Source organism: Ranitomeya variabilis, chromosome 4 (assembly GCF_051348905.1).
Source record: "Ranitomeya variabilis isolate aRanVar5 chromosome 4, aRanVar5.hap1, whole genome shotgun sequence".
Classification (NCBI taxonomy): Eukaryota; Metazoa; Chordata; class Amphibia; order Anura; family Dendrobatidae; genus Ranitomeya; species Ranitomeya variabilis.
Window position 1 is genome coordinate 20,514,543 of NC_135235.1, and position 25,321 is coordinate 20,539,863.

The following is a 25,321-nucleotide window of genomic DNA, read 5'->3' on the forward strand; positions in this document are numbered from 1 at the left end:
AATACATTTTTTTTACACTGAGCATGCTCAGAAGAAGTATTTTGTTGCCAATTGGTCAGACACCCCCAAATCTATATAAACCTGGCCTGGGCCTTCAACCCCACATATGCCAGCAAGATCCAGAGAGAAGACTGCCAGCAAGACCCCAGCCAGCAACAGGACCCCAGCCAGCCACAGGAGCCAGCCACCATAGAGCCAGCCACAGGAGACAGACATAGGACCCCAGCCAGCCACAAGACCCGAGCCAGCCACAGGACTCCAGCCACAGGAGCCAGCCACCATAGAGCCAGTGTGAGTATTGCAATTTTTGTGTGCATCTGTGTGCCTGTGCATTTGTGTGTGTATATGAGGTACTGACTACAGAAAGAGCTTAAAACCTGAAGAGAACCTGAGGCCTGCCATCGTCCTGCACCAGCCAGTGCCATGCTAGAGTCCAGATGCAGCCTGATTCCAGCCACTGTGAAGACATCCAGCTCCAGCCAGAGGATTGTCAGCCTTTTTTACGTGTGTGTGTATGCGTCTTCTGATTGGGTTCACCTTTCTGCCTTTGTTGTACATATGTGTATTTGCATAAAGCTATGTGCGTGTATGTGTGTATTTTTTTACGGCTGTGTGATTTTGTATCATGTGCCTGCACCATATTATGCCTTTGCCAATTTTATGCCTGTTCATGTGGGAGGGTATGTGTCCATGTGCAGGATTGCATCAGGATGTGGTCAGGATTTTCCATCAGTATTTGTACGCCAAAACCAGGAGTGGGTGATAAAGCAAAAGTGTGCCTGTTTTCGTATTATACTTTACCTAATTTTTACACTCCTGGTTTTGGCTTACAAATACTGATGGGAAATCCTGACCAAATCCTGATGCAATCCGGAATGTGGACACATACCAGGCATGTTTTTTGGGTACGTCTTGTTGATGGCATGTGCATTTGTCCATGCTGTAATTGGTTATTTGCCTTTTTCTGATGTATGGACTGTATAGTGGTCTGTGCAGCATGTGGTTTAAATGTGTTTTTTTTTTTTTTTTTAAATCTGATGTGTTTTTTAAAAAAGTCTAGCGGTGTGCAGCTTGTGGTTTGAATGTGTGAGCGTGGGGTTTTTCTATTTAATAAAAGTGTTGATTTTATTTTAATTACTGTTATAACCATTAGCAGTTGAAGTACTTGTATTTAAAATAAAGAGCATGTCAGCTCCTAATTGTGATTTTTAAAAAAAGAGAGAAAAAAAAAAATAATAATAAAATGTGTTTTAAAAAAATGTCCGTAGTATTATTTCATAAAGGTAAATTTAAAACTGGTGTATGTACCAATGGTTACACATGCAATACAGGGTTGGTTGAGGGCTCATTTTTTTAATAAAGGTTAACTTGTAAAGTTTTTTTTTTTTTTTTTGGGGGGGGGAGGTTATTTTTTTTAAATAAAATGTGTCAAATATATTTTTTCATAGTGTTAACATTTTAAAATTTTATTTTTTGGGACATGGAAATGAATGGTATAACGTGCAACTTTTTTGGGGTTTTTGTTGTTCACCTGTATGAACATTTCTGACATCATTTCAGTAGGGTGTTTATCATTGAACATTACCTAGTTCAGGGGGTGGTCTAACTATAGATCCATTATACATATTAACAGATAAACCAGGACCGCAGCCACTGACCAGCCCACCAGGACCACAGCCGCTGCCCACCAGGACCACAGCTAAGTGTTAGAAGTAAGTTTTGAAGACCCATAATCTGCTACTTCAATGTGTCGAGCAGATTGCAAGTGTCTCTTTAACTTACAGAAACACCAGGACCACAGCCGCTGCCCACCAGGACCACAGCCGCTGCCCACCAGGACCACAGCCGCTGCCCACCAGGACCACAGCCGCTGCCCACCAGGACCACAGCCGCTGCCCACCAGGACCACAGCCGCTGCCCACCAGGACCACAGCCGCTGCCCACCAGGACCACAGCCGCTGCCCACCAGGACCACAGCCGCTGCCCACCAGGACCACAGCTAAGTGTTAGAAGTAAGTTTTGAAGACCCACAATCTGCTACTTCAATGTGTCGAGCAGATTGCAAGTGTCTCTTTAACTTACAGAAACACCAGGACCACAGCCGCTGCCCACCAGGACCACAGCCGCTGCCCACCAGGACCACAGCCGCTGCCCACCAGGACCACAAAACAATGTCCTCTTCTGACAGCCCTCCTCCACAGCAACAGCGTGTATCGGTAAAAGTTAACGCAAAAAATGGGTTTTGTTTTTTTTGTTTTTTTAAAATTACATTTTGATGTCTAACCACATGCATAAATTATGTTTCAACAGGAAGCTGAATCAGATGAGGAGCTGTCAGAAGGGGGCGAGACGGGTGGAGAGATGCTAGTGGAGGAGGAACCAAGTGTAAGTAGTGGTGAAACAGTTTTTTCGCACATCACACTGCACCATACACAAAACAGATTTTCATACATAACTAAACACAGAAAATATATGCCTACATAACTGAGAATTTGTTTCCTTTATTTCAGGCTGCTGCTGCTGCTGCTCCTGCTGCTGCCGCTGAAGGTTCTCCCAGACAATCCCAGAGTCGGCGGACTCGTCGCCGCGGTCGGCCATCAGTGAGTTTTTTTTTTTTTTTTTGGGAGGGGGATTCTATTGGTACTTAGTGTTTCAGTGTACTAATAAGTTTGTTTTTCTTCTTCCTTTTTTTTGGCACAGGCTTCACAGCGTGCTCCCGCAGTAGATGACGATGAAGACGATGACATCGACATTGATAATCTAATTGAGGAGGTTCGCGAGCGGGAGCCGCTGTGGAACATGGCTGACCGCAGGCATGCTGATACCGGTGTCACCCGTCGGCTCTGGGACGAAGTGTGTCGCAACCTGTTTCCAAGGCGGGAGAGCCTTCATCCTCAGCAGCAGAGCAAACTAGGTAAGTATTCACTTTCCAGTGATGTTTTGAGCTGACTGTAATGTATTGCATTTACCAATTTTTTGTTTTTTCTTTTGATTCTTGTCTTCACAGGTGCAAAGGTTAGGAAGCGGTGGCGGTCACTGAGGGATCGCTTTAAGAGGGAATTCAACGATGAGATGCAGGCCCCGAGTGGCTCAGCAGGAAGGAAGAGGAGCAAATACAAATATGGCCAGGCCCTCTCCTTCCTGAGGCGAACCATGCTGAGCAGAGTGTAAGTATTCTACAGCCCACTAATAACCATGTTAACCTGTCTACTTAGTTTGCTTTCAGTCAGGGCTTTTTCATTCCAATGTATTAATTTTTTTTTTTTTTCTTTCACAGCACCTTCTCCAGCCACCGGGCGCCTGCATCTTCCTCTGCGCCCTCTGGAGCGATCCCTCCTGAGTCCGCCACTGAGGGCCACGTCGGTAGGCCCCACACCACTGTCCCCTCCTCTGACCTCTCTGTCCCCTCCTCTGACCCCTCTGTCCCCTCCTCTGACCCCTCTACTTCATCCGCCCCAAGCAGTGGAGCATTATTGCAGGCTTCATTGCTCGCATCTGATGCTGAACAGTTAGCGTTCCCTTTACCCCACCCCTCTGATCCTGCCACCTCGACACCACCATTAGGTTCGTGGCGGCAGCGACAGAGGGGTCAGGAAAGGAACTATGCTCCTGAGTTCTTACACCTGAATGCATCCTTCCAAGGCTCTTTCAAAATTTTGGGAGAGCAAGTGACTGCTGGTTTCAACATGGTGCAGTCACACATCAGTGAAACAAGCCGTGAAACCAGCAGTCGCTTGGATAGGCTGCATTCAGCTGTAAGTCCCGATCCGGCCAATCTTTTTTTCCAATCCATGCTCATGAGCATGGAGAAGCTTTCTTTTGAGCAACAGATGCGGGTAATGAATACCTGCCGTAATGCTGCACTGCAGGCCATTAACGAGCCCCAATCGACCCACACACCTCCCCACACATCCACTACAATTCCACCCCAGGCCCCATTTCCACACCATACCCCCCATTACCAAACCCAGCCCCAACACCCACACCAGCACCATTACCAAACCCAGCTCCAATCCCCACACCAGCACCATTACCAAACCCCACGCCAGTCCCACTACCCTACCCAGTCACAATACCCGACCCAGTCCCCACAACAATCCCGGCACCCAGACCAAATTACTTCCCCAATGTTTTCCTTACTCAACTTTTCTCTTCCCCCTACCCCAACACCACCCCCCTCTGGTCAGCCTCTTGGTTTAACCCCCCCTTCCACTGCACCCCAAACAAGTAGGGTTTCCCCACCTATCGACGTGGTCCAACCTTCCTGCCCCTTCTCCTCTCATATCTCCACCCAACACTTTGAAAATTTGTAAAGTGTTATTAATGTAAATAATATTATAAAAAATGTTCAAATTTTTCAAAAAAAAAGTTGGAAAATAAAAATATATTTTTTTTGCAAAACAAAAAAAAAAAAAAGAGATAAAATAAATTTCTGATTACAATTCTACTCTTTGTGTGTGTGTGGATTTAATAAGGTAATATAATAAAAAAAGGTTTAATAAAAACAAACACCAGACATGTTAAAGGTATAACATAATGGTTTTACTAGCAAGAAAACCACGCTTTTGGGCCTTTTTTTTGGGGGGGGCTGAAACACTTTTTTTACATAAACAAAACACATGGGAAACAGGTTACACATGGGAAACAGGTTACACAATCATGTCTTGCCACGGGATCCGCCCGACAGGTGAGACAAAATAATCGGCAAACTGGTCCCTCATCCTTGTAACTGAACTTGTAGAGCGAACCGAGCTGCTGCGGTAGTCCCACAAGGTGGTCTCCAACTCTTCATCATCCAAAGAAACGGGCTCCTTTGACAGGACAAAGTTGTGGAGCACCACACAGGCTTTAACTACCTCGTCTATAGTTGTTGTTTTCAGCTTGATAGCCGTCAGCAGAACTCGCCACTTCGCCGTCAATATGCCAAAGGAACACTCCACTACTCTTCGTGCTCTAGTAAGTCGGTAATTAAAGACCCGCTTGGTATGGTTTAAGTTCCGGCTACTGTACGGTTTCAGTAGGTGCGGCGAGAGTTGAAAGGCTTCATCACCTACACAAACATATTCCATGGCTGGGTCATTTGTTCCTGGCAGTGGTCTGGCTGGCGGGAAATCGTAGGTCTCTCCATAAAGGCAACGACCCATCGGAGAGTTTTTAAGAACTTGCGAATCGTTGGACCGTCCATATGCTCTGATGTCCACGGCAAGGAACCTGCAGTTGGCGTCTGCAATAGCCATAAGGACGATGGAGAAATACTTCTTATAATTATAATACTCCGATCCTGTTCCTGCCGGTTTCGCAATCCTTATATGTTTCCCGTCAACTGCACCCACACAATTAGGGAAATTGCAAATTTGCAGAAACTCTTCAGCACTTCGCAACCAGATTTCCATGGATGGTTGGGGGATATACTCTGGTTGCAAAGTGGTCCAAACAGCCCGACATGTGTCCTTCACTATTCCAGAGATAGTTGAAATGCCCAGCCTGAACTGATAATGGAGCGAAGTCATAGATTCACCCGTAGCTAGGAAACTTTAAAAAAAAAAAAAAAAAAAATGTTAGAAAAAATTGCACAGACCAACAAGTTTCAATATGGCACTGTTATTTTTTTTTTAAGGACGGGACACCCAATAAAACCAGCATGAAACCAGTGTAAAAAAGCAGTGGAATGTCCGCCAAGAAAACCCAAATTACATGCTGCAGAAAATAGTGCGCAATATGGCAGCGCAGTATTGTCTGCAGCGTGTAATATAACATTCAAAATGACCAATGACAGAAAAAAAGCAGTTGCATGTCATCAAACCCAAAACAAAACAAAAAAAAACTGCAGAAAATGCAACGCAATATTTCAGCGCAGTATTTTCTGCAGTCTGTTATCTAACATTCAATATCAGCAATGACATTTAAATAAAGCAGTGGAATGTCCGCCAAGAAAACCAAAACTACATGCTGCAGAAAATAGTGCGCAATATGGCAGCGCAGTATTGTCTGCAGCGTGTAATATAACAGCCAATATCAGCAATGAAATAAAAAAAAGAGGCTTACCGCAGGGTCACCATCAGCCGCTCCGCCGGTGTGATGGCAAGCCTCATCCTTGTGTCCTGTCTTCGGATGACATCCTCCAGTTTTGCAAGCAAAAAATCGAAATGTTCAATCCTCATCCGCACGTAGTTGTGGAATTTGTGTGGATTGTGCCGCAACTCCAGGTAGAGAGTGGACTGGACACCCCGGGTCATCCGTAGTTCATTAATCGGATGTATCCAGAGTCGCCTCCGTCTCCGTTGCTGCAGAAGCATCCTACGCCTTTCCGCTGCCGCCTCCTTCTCCCGCACTATGATATCCAGGCGATTCGTCTCAAAGATAACGTCGGTAACCAAACTAGCAATCCTCCCAAGAACACCTTCCATCGCTGCCACAAAACTAAAACCCACAAAGATGGGCTGTAAATACAGTACTATATAGTTTTTCAAATTTTCCAGTAGCCAATCAAATTTGGGAGCCTCCCATTTTAAAAACGGATCCGTCGGAAAAACGGATACAACGGATGGTAAAACGTATGCAACGTATGCAACGCATCCAGTATTTTCGACGGAAACGTTTAGCGGATTTGCGACGGATCCGTTGAAATGCTGGATGCGTGGCATACGTTTGTCACCGTTTTTCACTTTTTTGACGCATCCGTTTTTTCGGCAAAAAAACGGATTTGCGACGTAATGCAGTTAACGCTAGTGTGAAAGTAGCCTTAAGTATTTCCATAACCAGGAATCAAGATGTCTTTGATTCTTTTCGGAGTCCAGTGAAGAAGTCACCTGCAGGTCCCTGTATTCGGCTGGATTTATGCAACGTCTACATGTGTTTTCGTAGAATTTTCAAAAACGTTCCAAAAAGCTCCAAATGCTGCCGTACACATTGACCCGCAGATACTCGTCAGTTTATGCCAGTTTTTGGTGAAAGATATGATTTTCTAACTGATTATAATAGTCCCAAATTTGCCACATTTATTATAAAGTCTGGTGAAAATCAGTCCCGGTTATCTTCTATTCTTAAACTAGCCTAAGATTGTGTTTGGATGTTTTTATGGTGTTTTATATTTTTGGGAATGTCATTTTTAAAGATGTTTCTACCAAGAGATATCAAACATATAAAGCATTAATATAACGCTGCTTGTGTCACTTATCGGGAGAGAACTCAAATTCAAGTGTTGAGATTCATAGGGCCTGGAAGGGGTTAAAAAACTTTTTCTCACCTCTCCTGGGCCCACCCCATATGTCTCCTATCACCAGTCTTGTGATTGTTTCCAGTCTTTTCTTTCTCCTATGCTTCTCACTGAGAGAAGACAGAGGAGCCAATTGGAGGTCCGGTGGTGGGAGAATGACGGGGAGGGCAGTGGAGGGGTAAGGAAAAGAGTTTCTTTTATCTCTTCTCCCTTCATTTTTTGTTAATCAAACTTACCGGACCAGTTCAAATGAATTTGTCGAATTTGACTTTTCGACAACTTATCTCCTTTCTAACAACGAAGCACTTTCTTGTTTTGTATTTAAGATTTTTGTTTTTTAATTTTTCCGCTATAGAAAGTTAGATAAATGTTCTTCTAAACATCATTAAGATATTTCTTTAAAAAAAAATTATGATTAACTTATAAAAAATATCTATTAAAATTACTACAATAACCCAAAACACAAAATCTAATAAAACTAGTAAAAAATAAGTAAAAAATAATAGTGGCAGAATCCACCGTAATTGTCAGATTCTTGCTTCTAATAAAAATAACACTAACAAAATGCAAAAATAAATGTATCAGTATAATATTGCCTGAATTCGCTGTTTTTATTTCCACTAAATAATATAAAAATGGAAACCTAATGTGATAAATTGAACATTTCTTGGAGTTGGTAAAATTTGGTGCAGAATAAGGAGGTAAATAAGATGTAAGACAAGCGGCTACTTTTTGTTCCGATGATTCTTGCTTATCTTGTTCATCATTTTATTGGTTCCGTTTATCTTGGAGGAGATCTCAGCCGCTGGGATAGGACTCATGCTGGAGGCTTGGTGTATAATAAACTCTAAAGATATGACTCATATTGATTCCAGACGTCTTGTGTCTCGGGAAGATGCTCCAGAACACGGAGCCTGGACTGCGCCGCAGACTCATTCACTTACTCTTCAATGAAATCTCCCATATTTCTGCAGTGAGCGGACACTAATTAATTGCTAGTTACACGGGAACGTCTTATTAGATTAGGTCTGACATCCATAATATCAGAGAACGAGTCAATCACAGTTAATCATGATCCGGCCAGGGCTGAAGCAAATGAAGGATGATTAGCCACTTGCCACCAGCAGTCAGCATGGAGGACGGGCAAAAGGTGGCGGGATAGGAGAAGCGGAAAATCCTGGAACATATATACAACTGACCATAATCAGGAGATAAAAATAATAGAAGCAGGACTGATTTTCCGTTCCGGCATGTATTACGCAAACCGGCCACCTTGGAGAAGAACATTTTTACTTAAATGCAAGTATTTTTGTTTAAAAATCCATTTTTGGAATTGGGATTCACTACAAACTTTGACATTATTTGCCTTCTATAGATTCTGTGGCTGCAGAATGAGTTAACTGAGAATCTGTTAGTGAGCTCCTTGTGACCAGAGAGTTTACAACTATTATCTTCCACCTTCTGAGCCTCTCAGCTGATATATGATTACAAAGTTCAGCTCAACTTTCATGCGGTCATAGGAAACGCATAATAATATATGTTCCACCATATGGTATTATGGCCACATTTTAGGAGAAGCTCGGCCCTCCCGGAAGACCAGTTTTATTGAAATGCATGTATTTTAAACTAAAAACCATCTTTGTAATTGGGTTTCACTAACAAATGTTTCAATGTTTGCTTTCTAATACTTGCTGTAGAAAGAGTAAACTAAAGATCTGTCAGTGAGCTTGTCAGGACGAGAGAGTTTAAAACGCTTATATTTATTCTTCTTCTTGTGAGGGCAAATCGATTCAAAACAAATTGAATTTGCCGCAAATTTCATGAAAAATTCCGATTACATGCAAATCTAGCAAAGTGACCATTTTGCTGTAATCTAAAGGGAAGAAAATGGGTAACATTTGTGTATAACATGAATCCTTCTTGGACCTAACATGTTGCGCTTCCAGCTTCTCTGACAGATTAGAGCTCTCAGAAAACATCATGACTTGCTTCCTTGCCAGAGACGCCGGAGATACTCGAAGGGAGGACAGGAAGTGATGGCACCCTTGAAATTGTTCCAGAAAATGAAATATTTCTCCCAGAAAACTATTTTGTGTGTATTGGAGCAACACCAAAAAACAGAGATAAAAAGACAAATTGGACATAATTTCACACAAAACCCAAAAATGAGACGAACAAACTTTTTGGTACCTTTCAAAAAATGTGAATAAACAACTTTGTTTCAAGCATGTGATGCTCGTTCACACTCACCTGTGGCAAGTAATAGGTGTGAGCAATATGAAAATAACACCTGAAACCAGATAAAAAGGGGAGAAGTTGACTCAATCAGCTTGAAGAACAGAAAGAGGAGAAGAGAACTGTCTGAGGACTTGACAACCAAAATCGTTGAACAATATCAACAATCTCACAGATACAAGTCCATCTCCAGAGATATTGATGTTCCTTTGTCCACGGTGCGCAACATAAGCAAGAAGTTTTCAACCCGTGGAACTGTAGCTAATCTCCCTGGATGTGGACAACAGAGAAAAATTGATGAAAGTTTGCAACATAGGATAGTCCGGGTGGTGGATAAGCAGCCCCAATCAAAGTCCAAAGAAATCCAAGCTGTCCTGCAGGTTCAGGGTGCATCAATGTCAGTGTGAATTATCTATACACATGTGAATGAAATTAAATTCTATGATAGGAGACCCAGGAGGACTCCACTGCTGACACAGAGACATAAAAATATAGAACTGCAGTTTGCCAAAATTTACTTGAGTAAGCCAAAATCCTTCTGGGAAAGCATCTTGTGGACAGATGAGACCAAGATAGAGCTTTTCTGTAAAGCACATCATTCTATTATTTACTGAAAATGGAATAAGGCCTATAAAGGAAGAACACAGCACCTACAGTCAGATATGGCGGAGGTTCAAAGATGTTTTTGGGGTCATTTTGCTACCTCTGGCACTGGGCGCCTTGACTGTGTGCAAGGCATCATGAAATCTAAAGATTACAAAAGGATTTTGGGTAGCAATGTAGTGCCCAGTGTCAGAAAGCTGGGTTTGCGTCTTAGGTCATGGGTCTTCCAGCAGGACAATGACCTCAAACATACATCAAGAAGCCCCCAGAAATGAATGGAAAAAAGTGCTGGGGAGTTCTAAAGTGGCAGCGAGTCCGGATCTAAATCCCATCAATCATCTATGTAGAAATATTAAAATTGTTGTTGGGAGAAGACGTCTTCACATATGAGGGACCTGGGGCAGTTTGTAAGAAGAGTCGTCCAAAATCCCGGCTGAGAGGTGGAAGAAGCTTATAGATGGTTATAGGAAGCGATTGATTGCAGTTATTTATTCTAAAGGGTGCAACCAAATATTAAGGAGGGTGCCAACAATTGTATGCGGGACATCTTTGGAGTTTTGTGTGAAATTATCTACAATTTCTTATTTTTTCTCTTTTGTTTGTGTTGTTCCAATACACACAAAGGAAATAAACCTGTGTATAACAAAACTTGTGTAACTGTAACTATTAGCTGTGAGAAAATACATCATATTCTGGAACAATTTTAAGGATGCCAACACTTTCGGCCATGACTGTACGTTTGATAGAGCATGCGATGGTACTGTGCTGTAGTAAGAGATGGTCCTGTGCTGTCCCGGTGATGCAGGCGCGTGCGCGGTTTGATCTCCCCCCATATGACAGCACCTCATGTACCTCCGTGCCTCTCATGCCCGGCAGCGTACAGTGCATCTCGCAGACCTCCGCTGCCCCCGCGTTGCCTACCTGTATCAGAGCCTTCTTAATGAGCTTGCTGATGTCTTGTCTCCACTCGGGGATGTCGGGATTGTGATAATCCAGATTCGGAGAAAATGACAGCAGCTGCGACTGGAAATACTCTGAAACACAACCATTAAAAGACGCTTTGTGTCAATTCCCCGGGCATCGCCTTTTAATATTCTGCACTGACTTTATCGGGTTCTTGTAATGGAAAATTTCGACAAGCTTTAAAAAAAATAAAATAAATAAATAAATCTCCAGCTTCACGTTATGGAGAAGGCGGCTCACAGGCTTCTGCTTACTAGAGTAGACATTCATTAGACGCTCGCGGCCATCAGGTAGCATGCGGCCCGCCGTGCGCCTACAGACACTTAATGGATTTTTAAATGAACACTGTCACCAATTGGCTAATGACATTGTGCACGGAGATCTCGTCCGCTCATGTCCCCTACCGGACAGATGGCCGCTCGCCATGGTGTTTGGATTCTGGTGGAAGAAGTTGGAATTAAGTTTCACGTTTTGGTAACTTCCGTAATTTCTCAGGACAGGTCATGAATATCAGACTGCTGGGGGCCGATCTATCAGCTGATACCAGGTCCCGCGGAGGCTGGATGGACACAGCGTACAGAGCTGGGACAGCACAGCGCCATATGTCCTATAGTGATCATTCTCGGGTACAAGGAACGACCTCTACTCGATATACGAGGCTGTGCTGTTCCAGGTGTTTCTGGCCACGGCTGATCGGTGCGGAGCCAAGTGTCAGACTCCTATCTCTCTGATATTAATGACGATGCCCCCTTATCCAAAAATAATTTACAAAATCCAACAACGAGGACCTTTATTTATTGAAGAGGTATCCTTGACCATGGTAGTGATGGTCGTTGGGGGTTGGACCCAAGTTCCACCATGATCAGCAGAAAAAAAGTATTTGCTTCCCCCTTATTATCGACCCTCCATTCCGTTGTGCCGGTTCCTGGTATTTCAATCCAGTCCCATTTACTAGAATTAAACTCATCAACTCATCAATACTAGGAATCATTATGGAATCACGCCGTGCCAGGTAACCAAAGAAAACGGTCATCAAGGATATGAATGCTGGACCCCCAGTGACCAGATATCGAGGATAGAAAACCAATGTTATAGTCTCCAAAAAAGTCCGTACGTGCTCCCTCCATATCTTCTTAAAATAATCTTTTCTAGAAAACTGCATAGACCACTGGCCAGGAATCAAACAGGTCCATAAGATCAACGAGTTGTGAATTAATTATGAATACACTCCATGGTGAAGATCAGAACAGACCTCTTTTTACGGTGACCTACAGTAGATGGAATTGGTGTTTATTTCCTCCTCCAAATCTTTTCTAAGACCCTTGGATCAACGCCCCATAATCAAAGAGGAGCCAAAGTTGGACTCCATGTCTTCAAAGGCCCAAACAACTGCCCAAGGTAACACTGCAAAGAAGGACAAATTGTACTCTGTAAAGAATTCACATTTGGTGCGAAAGTTGGGAAAATTGCCCAAAGTAAAGACTCCATGTGCCACCAGTATAACAAAAAAATACACATTTATTGGCCGCAAAATAAACATTACCAATGTGTACCTGCTGGGGGAAGATGCCGCCTAATGGACACATTTTTGCAAACATTGGGCCCATAAGGGTCTATGGACGCCGTTCAGGAACAGCCTAATCTGCATTTGTGGCTTTTGGAGATCATAGTGCTCTTATTATTACTATACAGGGGTATTAAGGGGTTATACTGCTGACTTTAAAGACCTGACACTAACTTCTTGCTTGGTATATCAGAAGGACTTACCGTGTACAGCAACCTCTTTGGTGTCCTGTATGAGAGCGTTTCCAGAGGACACCTGCACGGTGATGGTGTTCACACCTTCCACGTGAAATGTCAGTGAGATGCTGCTGTCCAGGGTGATCAGAGGCTGGAATTACAGAAGAGAGAAGTGTCCTGTGTGGGCAGTAACGCGTCCACAATGTAGCAGGCAACCTATCAGGTCCCAGACTGTCCTGGAAACTCTTTGGCACCCAGAGATCGCAGTGCAGGGAGCCACTAGGCAGACAGAGGTCCATTTTTATGGTCTCTGTCTCTTACAGGAAGCTCTAATCCTAGTTGTGCCCTAAAGGTGGAGTGCGGAGCCTTACGGTAGCATATCCCATTACAGATACACAGCACCATTGACTTTTACACTTTTAACCCCTTTGTGACATCAGTTGTAAGTTTGTAAAATGCAAATTGGTTGTTGTAAAAGCCTGGGGCCATCTTACTGTGTTTATGAAGTCGAGCTTGTGGCTAAGCTGCATAAAAGACCAATAAATATGCAATAGACTCATTATATATATATATATATATATAAAGCAGTGTCCCAAAGGAACTGATTGAAAATGTGAAAAAAACTAAAAAAAGCTAATTCTAAAAACAAAACCAAAGTCACATATTTGACATTGCTCTGTCTGTAATAGTCATATGATAGGGGTGATACTGGGACTTCACACGCCGTACCCATCCAGTGATCTCCGGTATTCTCCAGCAGTTCCCATGAACCATGCGATTATCTGTGAACTACAGCATTAGCCAGCCTGATGTATTTCAACAGACCAGAGTCACCCTCCTGACACATCCCCTGTGGAAGTGGGACGAAACGCGCGTTGGGGCGGAGGGACACTCGACCTTCATGAATAAGAATATTAATCCACAGCACTTTACTTAGTTTGTGATATCAATCAATGTAGTTGGCTATCAGACAATATTGTCATTCGTGATACATTGTTGCCCTTACACCACGCAGCTCTATTGTGTATGGCCCTCAGTTTGTGAGGCACCTTTGTATTGTAGTGCATTTCATTAACAAAATTTTGTGATTGTAATACATTTGAGGTATTTTCACCATTTTGCCTAACTGTACTCAGTGAGTTAGGCATTTGGATTTTATTATTGGAGCACCCGGTATTATTTGGACACCATCTGCTGGTTTTATCAGAGCTTGGGTGTATTGCATTACTGTATGACGGTATTATATAATTATTTGTATGGCACTACGGCTTGTCTGCTTGCACTTTTTTGGTGCTGTGATAACATTTTAATATATATTGTACCAGATTTTGATCCGACATGTTTGCGGACCATGCAGTCCTCCTACGAGGGTCCACTTAAAATGGCCCATGCGTGGTAGTAAGATCTGCACCCCCTATGGTGCCCCCACTGTTTACTACTCTGCACAGCTGCTGCCGCTGCTCATAGACCACCGGTAAAGGCTACAAAGTAGCAAACAACAACCCCCATTATCATAGACCCGCAGACCAGCTCAGCCGCAGCACCAGATCTCCCCTCCCACACAATAAGCCGGCGATATCTTTCAGTTTTTTCCCGTTCGGCTTCATAATTATTAGCTGCCGCTTTCACCACTTCAAAGGGAAACTTTTAAATAATGTTCCTCTCCCTTTATGTTTTATTCTTTTGAGGGTAATTACCTTTCTTTCTAAAGAAACCCGCCTGTCACCCCCTCCCCAACTAGGATTTAACTACTTTCTCGGCATTTTGCACAAAGAAACCCCGGCTCGGAGCTTCACTTAAAGGAGCCGCGTCTCATAACATGAACACACTGAAGATCAGAAGCGGACATCGATAATTATACAAAGTTATCGCGCAAAGTTACAAAAAAAGATACAAAAGTGCAAATATCCAGTCCCAATAATAAAGACTGGGACGAGGTTCACAATTAGCATGAGGAAGTGGGACAATAGCAAAATATTTAATAACGCTGAGCGAGTCCATACTTCTTACATAATCGTTATGACTGTGCTTACACCTATTCAATTCTTACGTGCAGTACCACATTTCGCCACAAGTGGCAGTATACAAAAGGTGAAGTCAGTGACAAACAGTAGGTATTTTTTTATTAACTTTTACTATTTTTTAGTTCCCCCTAGAGGACTTGAACTTGCGATTTTTTTGATCCGTTGAGCCATATACAACAACACCGCAGTACTGTGGTTTGTGTTGAAATTAATGATGTCCTATTAAACCTGCCAAGAGTCTTTGATGGGGTCCTTCAGCATGCCAAAAGCATCCATTGGAACCATGCCGTGAATAAAAAGGGTATTAGAGCGGACCCTCACCCCAGATTGCACCAATAAATGCCACTGTAAGGGGATGCTAAAGACAGATGCCTACTGTATACCACAGCTGATACTTATCGCGTATGGTGCGGTCTCAGCTCCCGAGCCCGCACCATTCTCATGTACTCAACATGCATGGTGGAAGTCAAGAGGAGGTTAAAAGAAATAGCCCCCATTAAAAAAATCACTTTTCCTGATACAGAGCTTCAAATTAAACAGCGGTACCTCCGTCCACCACTAGAGGGAGCTATACTGTAGTTTTAGTGGGTGGTTCAAAGTAGGCAGTAAGCTCCTGAACTCCCCCTAGTGGTGGCTGCATGTAGAAAGAATTTTAGAATTTTCCTTTTCGAAAAGAGGAAAGGCATAAACTTATATAAAAATACATTAAAAAATGTTATCAGTACCAAATTGTAGACTTCAAGGGATCCATCATAATTATTGTATTACTGTATCTAGTGATGTGCCTGTATATGTACAGATATAACAATATATAATGACACCTTCCCGTAGTAATCCGATGTGCCAGGGCTGAGAAATCAAGTTTCAAAGCCACATGCAAATTTTCCTGTAAGTATATTGGGGGGGTGTCAATCCGCTCTACATGGTACATGGCCACGCCCCCACATAGCACCGCCTTTCTAATTTGCATGTGGGTTCAGAGCTTGATTTCTCGGCGCTGGAACATCGGATTAATACAAGACTGGTGTTATTTTTCTTGTTATATTAGGACCCACTGGTTACAGGAAGGAAATGGCTTAACAAGATCACTTTGAAATTGTGAATAAAAGATCAAGGTTCACTTTAAATTCTAGAATGTACATGAATAAAATTGGTTGTCTCACTAGACACACGACAGCAGACCCGTGCAAATTGTAGAATTTTATGTGAATATTTAGCTTTTTCCAGAATTTCATATTCAGACTGAAACTACTAGCACCACTGGCTAATTTTGATGGGGGAGTTATGGCTGGTGGTCATTCCAAAATGAATAAATATGTTATTGGCTCAAACTCACCGAAACTGGAGCTTTCTGTTGAGGCTCATAGGTGGTCGCGGTTCGATGTTTGTATACCCTCCGGGGGCATATGCCTTCATCTGCACCTCCTTTAAGTGATGCTCAGGCCCTTTAAGGAATACCTATAACCTTACATAACTAAGAAACCCCTATATAGTTTTCGATACATTGTTGCCTATGTTTGTGTCTTCCACTAAACACCCCTAATGAACCGGATAAACAATTTGCAAACCCATTAGGCTCGTTTTACCCTCCCGTCACTCCTGAATCTTCTCCCAGGACATCAATGTCATTATAAAATGAGCCATTAAACCAAGAGACAGTCCTCCCTATACGTCTCACACTGACTGACGAAAAGTCTTCCCATAACCATAAAAAAGATGGATTCCATCTCTAATTTAAATGAAAGATCGCCTCTTTAATCAAGACAAGGATAGAAAGAAAACCCTTGAATAATTTATGACTTTACAAATGAGGCGGGTGATAGGATTTATAAGGTGGATAACCTATGTTGTAGATCATGTGACAGACTCGTTAAAAGCGAGCAGGCGTGCTTCATTAATCCTCGGGCCTGTCTTAAAAGCTACATCGAGCCGTTACGTTCTTGTCTCGAATACTGAATCACATCTCCATCTATTCCCATCCCTCCCGCACGTCGAGCGGAGTCACCATGTTAAATCCAGCATGTCTGAAGGTTACTGAGCCAACGAGTCCAACATTAGCACAATTCTACTCGTTGGCGGTGATGCCCATACAAGACGGATAAGACTTGTCCATCGTACCTTGGTATTGTTCCCAATCCACCAAAAGTAAGTGAGAGTCCCGGGATGAGACGGCCAAACCACAGCACTGATGTTAACTTCTTTGTTTCGGATGGCAACGAAGGGCACTCTCAGGTGGACGTGCTCGATGGGACCTGAGAATGGACACAGAAAGGACCATTAGAGCCAATTATAATCTTGCATGATTGCAGCATTTCAACCAGATCTAATTTGATAGATAATGTCATAAATGGACAGTCGTCAAATCAATTTAAATAAACATTTAGCAATTTTACACCTGAAAAATCACTACAAAGTGCTAGGCAATGAGTGCCTGTCTTCTATCTAACCTGCTGTCTACTGCCTATTGTCAAGTGTCATCCTTCTCTAAAAGTAGAGACTCCAAGATGGATTACAGGAAGTGGGGGCATGTCCGTGTCCCTCTACAGGAAGTGGGGCATGTCCGTGTCACTCTACAGGAAGTGGGGGCATGTCCGTGTCACTCTACAGGAAGTGGAGGCATGTCTGTGTCACTCTACAGGAAGTGGAGGCATTTCTGTGTCACTCTACAGGAAGTGGGGGCATGTCCGTGTCACTCTACAGGAAGTGGGAGCATGTCTGTGTCTTTCTACAGGAAGTGGAGGCATGTCCGTTTCACTCTACAGGAAGTGGGGGCATGTCCGAGTCTTTCTACAGGATGTGAGGGCATGTCTGTGTTTCTCTACAGGAAGTGGGGGCATGTCCGTGTCACTCTACAGGAAGTGGGGGCATGTCTGTGTTACTCTACAGGAAGTGGAGGCATGTCTGTGTCACTCTACAGGAAGTGGAGGCATGTCTGTGTCACTCTACAGGAAGTGGAGGCATGTCTGTGTCACTCTACAGGAAGTGGGAGCATGTCTGTGTCTTTCTACAGGAAGTGGAGGCATGTCCGTTTCACTCTACAGGAAGTGGGGGCATGTCCGAGTCTTTCTACAGGATGTGAGGGCATGTCTGTGTTTTTCTACAGGATGTGGGGGGGGGGGGGTGTCCGTGTTTCTCTACAGGATGTGGGAGCATGTCTCTTTCTCTGCATGATGTGAGTGCAAGTCTGTGTTCCTCTACAGGATATGGGAGGGTATCTGTGTTCCTCTACAGGATGTGAGGGCATGTCTATGTCCCTTTACAGGATGAGGGGTGTGTCTGTATCCCTCTACAGGATGTGGGGGGTGTCTGTATCCCTCTACAGGCATTGGGGGCATGTATGTGTCTTTATACAGGAAGTGGAGGCATGTCTGTGTCTCTACAGGACGTGGGGGCATGCTACTGTTTTTCTACATGAAGTTGGGGCATGTCTGTGTATCTCTACAGGAAGTAGGTGCTGTGAAGAATATGAAATATATATATATACTAGCTGTACTACCCGGCTTCGCCCGGGTTAATGACTGCTGTTAGCAAAATAGAATGTGATAACAAAAATTTATTCTGCACACAAAAACCACAAAACAAATAGATAGAAATGTAATTATTAAAAGGCAAAAACTAAGCTAATAGAAGAATTTCACAACATATATTAGCTTTGTTATACTGAGAATGTCTTTGTTGCCTATATTAACAAATCAGAGCTCAGATTAATTAACTGTAGCAAAATAGAAGCTGAGCTGTGATTGGTTGCTATTGGCAGCCTGATAAATCCCCAGCCAACAGGAAGCCCTCCCCCTGGCAGTATATATTAGCTCACACATACACATAATAGACAGGTCATGTGACTGACAGCTGCCGGATTCCTATATGGTACATTTGTTGCTCTTGTAGTTTGTCTGCTTATTAATCAGATTTTTATTTTTGAAGGACAATACCAGACTTGTGTGTGTTTTAAGGCGAGTTTCATGTGTCAAGTTGTGTGTGTTGAGTTGCGTGTGGCGACATGCATGTAGCGACTTTTGTGAGATGAGTTTTGTGTGGCAACATGCGTGTAGCAACATTTTGTGTGTCGAGTTGCATGTGACAGGTTAGTGTAGCAAGTTGTGTGCAGCAAGATTTGTGCATGGTGAGTTTTGCGCGTGGCGAGTTTTATGTGTGGTGCGTTTTGAGTATGTGCAAGTTTTGTGTGAGGCAACTTTTGCATGTGGTGCAACTTTTGTACATGTGGCAATTTTTCTGTGTGTGCAAGTTTTGCATGAGGTGAGTTTTCCATGAGGTGAGTTTTGCACGTGTGGCGAGTTTTGCTTGAGCCTAGTTTTGCATATGGCGAGTTTTGCATGTAGCGAGTTTTGCGCGTGGCGAGTTTTGAGTGGTGACTTTTGTGTTTCGACTTTTATGTGGCGAGGTTGGTGTATGTGTGGTGAAATGTGCGCTGAGGGTGGTATATGTGTTCAAGCACGTGGTAGTGTGTGGCGCATTTTGTGTGTGTGTTCATATCCCCGTGTGTGGTGATTATCCCATGTCGGGGCCCTACCTTAGCAACTGTACGGTATATACTCTTTGGCGCCATCGCTCTCATTCTTTAAGTCCCCATTGTTCACATCTGGCAGCTGTCAATTTTCCTCCAACACTTTTCCCTTCACTTTTTCCCCATTATGTAGATAGGGGCAAAATTGTTTGGTGAATTGGAACGCGCGGGGTTAAAATTTCACCTCACAACATAGCCTATGACGCTCTCGGGGTCCAGACGTGTGACTGTGCAAAATTTTGTGGCTGTAGCTGCGACGGTGCAGATGCCAATCCCAGACATACACACATACATACACACATTCAGCTTTATATATTAGATATACCTGTGTGTCATCTCACCTATATATAGTATATATCTGTGTGTCATCTCACCTATATATAGTATATATCTGTGTGTCATCTCCTCCTGTATATAGTATATACCTGTATGTCATCTCCTCCTATACATAGCATATACCTGTATGTCATCTCCTCCTGTATATACTATATACCTGTAGGTAATCTGCTCCTGTATATAGTATATACCTGTGTGTCATCTCCTTCTGTATATAGTATATACCTGTATGTCATCTCCTGCTGTATGTAGTATGTACCTGTATGTCATCTCCTCCTCTATATAGTATATACCTGTGTGTCATCTCTCCTGTATATAGTATATATCTGTGTGTCATCTCTCCTGTATATAGTATATACCTGTAGGTAATCTGCTCCTGTATATAGTATATACCTGTGTGTCATCTCCTCCTGTATATAGTATATACCTGTATGTCATCTCCTCCTCTATATAGTATATACCTGTGTGTCATCTCTCCTGTATATAGTATATATCTGTGTCATCTCCTCCTGTATATAGTATATACCTGTGTGTCATCTCCCCTGTAAATAGTATATACCTGTGTGTCATCTCCTCCTGTATATAGTATATATCTGTATGTCATCTCCTCCTGTATTAGACCTCGTTCACACGTTATTTGGTCAGTATTTTTACCTCAGTATTTGTAAGCTAAATTGGCAGCCTGATAAATCCCCAGCCAACAGTAAGCCCACCCCCTGGCAGTATATATTAGCTCACACATACACATAATAGACTGGTCATGTGACTGACAGCTGCCGGATTCCTATATGGTACATTTGTTGCTCTTGTAGTTTGTCTGCTTATTAATCAGATTTTTATTTTTGAAGGATAATACCAGACTTGTGTGTGTTTTAGAGCGAGTTTCGTGTGTCAAGTTGTGTGTGTTGAGTTGCGTGTGGCGACATGCATGTAGCGACTTTTGTGAGATGAGTTTTGTGTGGCGACATGCGTGTAGCAACTTTTTGTGTGTCGAGTTGCATGTGACAGGTTAGTGTAGCAAGTTGTGTGCAGCAAGTTTTGCGCATGGCGAGTTTTGCGCGTGGCGAGTTTTATGTGTGGTGCCTTTTGAGTATGTGCAAGTTTTGTGTGAGGCAACTTTTGCATGTGTTGCAACTTTTGTGCATGTGGCAATTTTTCCGCGTGTGCAAGTTTTGCATGTGGCGAGTTTTCCATGTGGCGAGTTTTGCACATGTGGAGAGTTTTGCGCGTGGCGAGTTTTGAGCAGTGACTTTTGTGTTTCGACTTTTATGTGGCGAGGTTGGTGTATGTGTGGTGAAATGTGCGCTGAGGGTGGTATATGTGTTCGAGCATTTGGTAGTGTGTGGCGCATTTTGTGTGTGTGTTCAAATCCCCGTGGTGGTGTGGTGATTATCCCATGTCGGGGCCCCACCTTAGCAACTGTACAGTATATACTCTTTGGCGCCATCGCTCTCATTTTTTAAGTCCCCCTTGTTCACATCTGGCAGCTGTTAATTTGCCTCCAACACTTTTCCTTTCACTTTTTCCCCATTATGTAGATAGGGGCAAAATTGTTAGGTGAATTGGAAAGCGCGGGGTTAAAATTTCACCTCACAACATAGCCTATGACGCTCTCGGGGTCCAGACGTGTGACTGTGCAAAATTTTGTGGCTGTAGCTGCGATGGTTCAGATGCCAATCCCGGACATACATACATACATACATACACACATTCAGCTTTATATATATATATATATATATATATATATATATATATATATATATATATATATATATATATATATATATTAAGCATGGGATTATAAACCTCCCTTCAGTGTGCAGGTGTATGGGAACACCTAGTGCAAAAGGGGGAGTCAAGCATCAAAAAGTTGTAAGTGACAGATCTCACACCTTGAGCCAGCTAAGCTCAGAACAAAAGGCTTGTTTGTCATGTGGGTACCATACTGTCCAACTTCTTCTGACAGCTATGATTTCATAAGGAGAAGATGGACTTATCATACGTCCTGGCCACACTCCTGTTACATTTTCGAGATCTCTGGAATGGGCTGAACAGCTTCCAGGGTCTCGATCCATTCTAGCACCACAAGGTAGGGAGTTACGTAGAAAGGCTAGTAGGAACCAGATAGCAAAGCTGTGTTTAGTCTCAATGAATAGCAGGGGCCTGGCTGGATTCAATGGTGACAAAACCGCCTCCTTAGGATTGTCCATTAAGAAGTAATGATCCATCCTAAGTTTTGGAAATTGTAGCTGCTAGAGGCAAGGGAAGGGGCTTTAGGTTCGGCCCAGAGGGCAGGAGTGGAGTGACCCAAAGGGGATAAAGGGGCTAGTGTAAGGCCATGTGGTCTCTCTCTTATGCATGTGGTTGACTTCTAAAGGTGGGTCATATCGAGTAGCATGCTATAAAGGACATAGGAACCAGTGGGCAGCACATGCTGCCTGCGGCCCAGCTGACCATTGTATATCTATAGCCATTGTGTATATAGTGTATTGTCTAGTGTGCCCTTAAGGCAATTACACAGATCATTTAACCTTGGGATGCTCTTATCTCAATCCACACGTCCGTTACTCGGCTTATCTTTCCATGCTACCGGGGCTGGTTTCTGGCCCGATATACTCCCATAAATGGACCAGGCTTAGATCTAATGAGGAACTGGTGTCAGGCCTACCCGGCTGGCCAGATGCTGTTTCACTGGTGCTAGTGAAAGGGGCCTCTCAGCCTGTTAGGTTGAGTGAGTGTGGTGCCATGTCAGTGACTGCGTGGGCCACATACTCTCCCTCTCTGTGCTTCCCAGGGCCTGTGTGCATAGGGGATGTCTGTGTAAAACTGCACCAAGCTGATCTTGTGTGTCCTCAGGGGGTGCAGAACGTCAAGTTGGTGAAAGTGGGGAGACTGCATTACGTGATCTGTCTGACGTAATAGTGACATCAGGCGGGGTGGTGAGGAGCGGGTTCATCACAAGTGGTGGCAGCGATGGGATTCTATGTGATCTCTCTGGTGCCATCCTCCACTGGTGCTTGGTTTTGTTTCTCTACAGGAAGTAGGGGAGAATCTTTTTCTCTCCATTAAATTGGAGAAGGTTTCTTCCTCTTGACGATACTGAAGCATTAGAGTAACAATACAATCTAAAAGGACAAACATAGGACCTATAGCAATGAGGTATATTCATTATATTCCCACATTTTGCTTTTTTTGTCATTTCTGTAAGACACAACGCTTGACATTTTATGTTTTGCAGTGATGCATTTTACTTGCACTTCTGCACTTTAACCACATGGTGTGCTGTTGAGCCTAAGACTATCTACATGTAACAAACAGCATAATGCTCTTTAAACCAAACGCATCATGAAAATCTCTCAAGTGCCGCTTGTTGGTTGAAATATTTAGTGCAGTCAATTACTTTTTGACTCTGCAGAACATAAATGTCACATTGTATTACCAAAGTGGGTGAAAAGGCAGACAGACTGGTGAAACATTTGTATTCCTGTTATCATTCAGTATACAGAGCTGCATTCTCCTGCCTGATTCTTACCATACTGGATCATGCACAGAGTCAAATAGTGGATGCCTATTGTGCTAGATGTATAGTAACCATGCTATATGCCCTTTTTGTAACTCCATTTCCCACTAAGGTTTTTTTTAACCTAAACTCATTCCTTTGGATTCCACATTACAGAAATACAGATGTGTCCAGGATTACCTTTTCCAAGTATTTAATTATTTAAGACTCCAGTTTCTCATCATACAAATTCAATACATTACACTGGTCAACAGCATTTTTGGTGCCAAAGATATTTCATCGAATTTGGGGTATTTTTGGGGTGCTGATTCTGAATATGCTATCAGTTTTGCCAGATTGGCTCAAGTTTTTGAGATTTTTGGTATCTTATTTATAGCACTTGTTGGTAAATGCGACGCATCATCTCATTAATTTCTTTGGATTAGTACTTGAACTGAGCAGTTCTCAATATAGTTTTGTGTTAATTAGTGTTCTAAAAGTTTGTTCATAGCTTGATTTTTGCACTAACTTTATGTTGTTGTCTGTTTTCCAGTGAAAAGCATGAACTCATCAAGAAGAAGTTGTCTTAACGATCCAGACTCATTCTGTTACATTTGTGGTGAATACACACTGCCAAAACATAGAAGAAACATAACAGACTTTGTAAAAAAAGTGTATTTTGCCTATTTTGGGGTTATGCTTGGGGACCAAGACAAGTTTTGGGCACCACACATAGTGTGCAAAGCATGTATCGAATTATTACGAAAATGGAGCAAAGGACAAAGAAAAAGCTTCAAATTTGGTGTTCCAATGGTGTGGAGAGAGCCAAAAAATCATCATGATGACTGTTATTTATGGTAAACACAGGTACAGGCACATCTTCACAATGAGGGACAGGCCTTCTTGCAGATTCCATGTTACTCCCATTTTCGTTTCTTATGCTTATTGAATCCTTGCACTTGCACTGCACAGAAATAACCGTCATCATGATGATTTTTTGGCTCTCTCCACACCATTGGAACACCAAATTTGAAGCTTTTTCTTTGTCCTTTGCTCCATTTTCGTAATAATTCGATACATGCTTTGCACACTATGTGTGGTGCCCAAAACTTGTCTTGGTCCCCAAGCATAACCCCAAAATAGGCAAAATACACTTTTTTTTACGAAGTCTGTTATGTTTCTTCTATGTTTTGGCAGTGTGTATTCACCACAAATGTAACAGAATGAGTCTGGATCGTTAAGACAACTTCTTCTTGATGAGTTCATGCTTTTCACTGGAAAACAGACAACAGCATAAAGTTAGTGCAAAAATCAAGCTATGAACAAACTTTTAGAACACTAATTAACACAAAACTATATTGAGAACTGCTCAGTTCAAGTACTAATCCAAAGAAATTAATGAGATGATGCGTCGCATTTACCAACAAGTGCTATAAATAAGATACCAAAAATGTCAAAAACTTGAGCCAATCTGGCAAAATTGATAGCATATTCAGAATCAGCACCCCAAAAATACCCCAAATTCATTAAAATATTTTGGACACCAGAAAAAAAATTTTTTTTTGTTGACCTGTGTTATTGCTAAATTGTATCCAAGCTGCAATCCCTATCACTACCACTGGGGGGGCCACAGAGAGAAACATAAAGCAGAAACATCTCCTGAAAGAGTATCACAAAATCATATTTGTTAGTTTTTGTAAATCTGATGATCTTAAACCACCCAAGATATGCCAAGCCTAGAGGAAAGGTAAGGGAGGACCCATCTATACACTGGTGGAGACAGGTGAACCTTGACTGGTACAAATGAGAAGTAACCGGCTGTCAGACATCTTTGCTAAGAGGTGAAATTTTACCTGTAAACTTTGATTTAGGTAATAAAATGAAACAAGCCGAAGGAAATGAGTTTGATACCTCCGGCTAACAGCTCCTTTTGTTATTTAATGGAGCAAGGTGATGCCAAGAACAGTAACTGCTTTAATAACAGGTAGTTAGAGGCGGACATGATTGATTTGTGCTGGAATTATTACTGTGATAAAGTTCCAGGGCACATTTCACCCTTCAGTGGGATAACGTGGAGCCGTAAAACACCTTGGTTACCATTTCTTAGTATATTAACAGCTCCGCACAAATTGTTTAAAATGTAAGACACAATGTCAGGATGATGAAGACGACTGGTGGGA

General features: G+C 42.7%; 1 protein-coding gene across 1 annotated transcript in view; it reads right to left on the bottom strand.

Moving 5' to 3' along the window:
• Nucleotides 1–25,321, bottom strand: part of SORCS3 (sortilin related VPS10 domain containing receptor 3) — a 694,652-nt gene that overhangs the window by 17,831 nt on the left and 651,500 nt on the right. The window contains exons 20-22 of the mRNA XM_077258082.1: nt 16,900–17,033; nt 12,785–12,908; nt 10,976–11,088 (exon numbers count right to left, since the gene is read on the bottom strand). Of these exons, the coding sequence (XP_077114197.1) occupies nt 10,976–11,088; nt 12,785–12,908; nt 16,900–17,033 (371 nt within the window). The remainder of the gene's footprint in view (nt 1–10,975; nt 11,089–12,784; nt 12,909–16,899; nt 17,034–25,321) is intronic.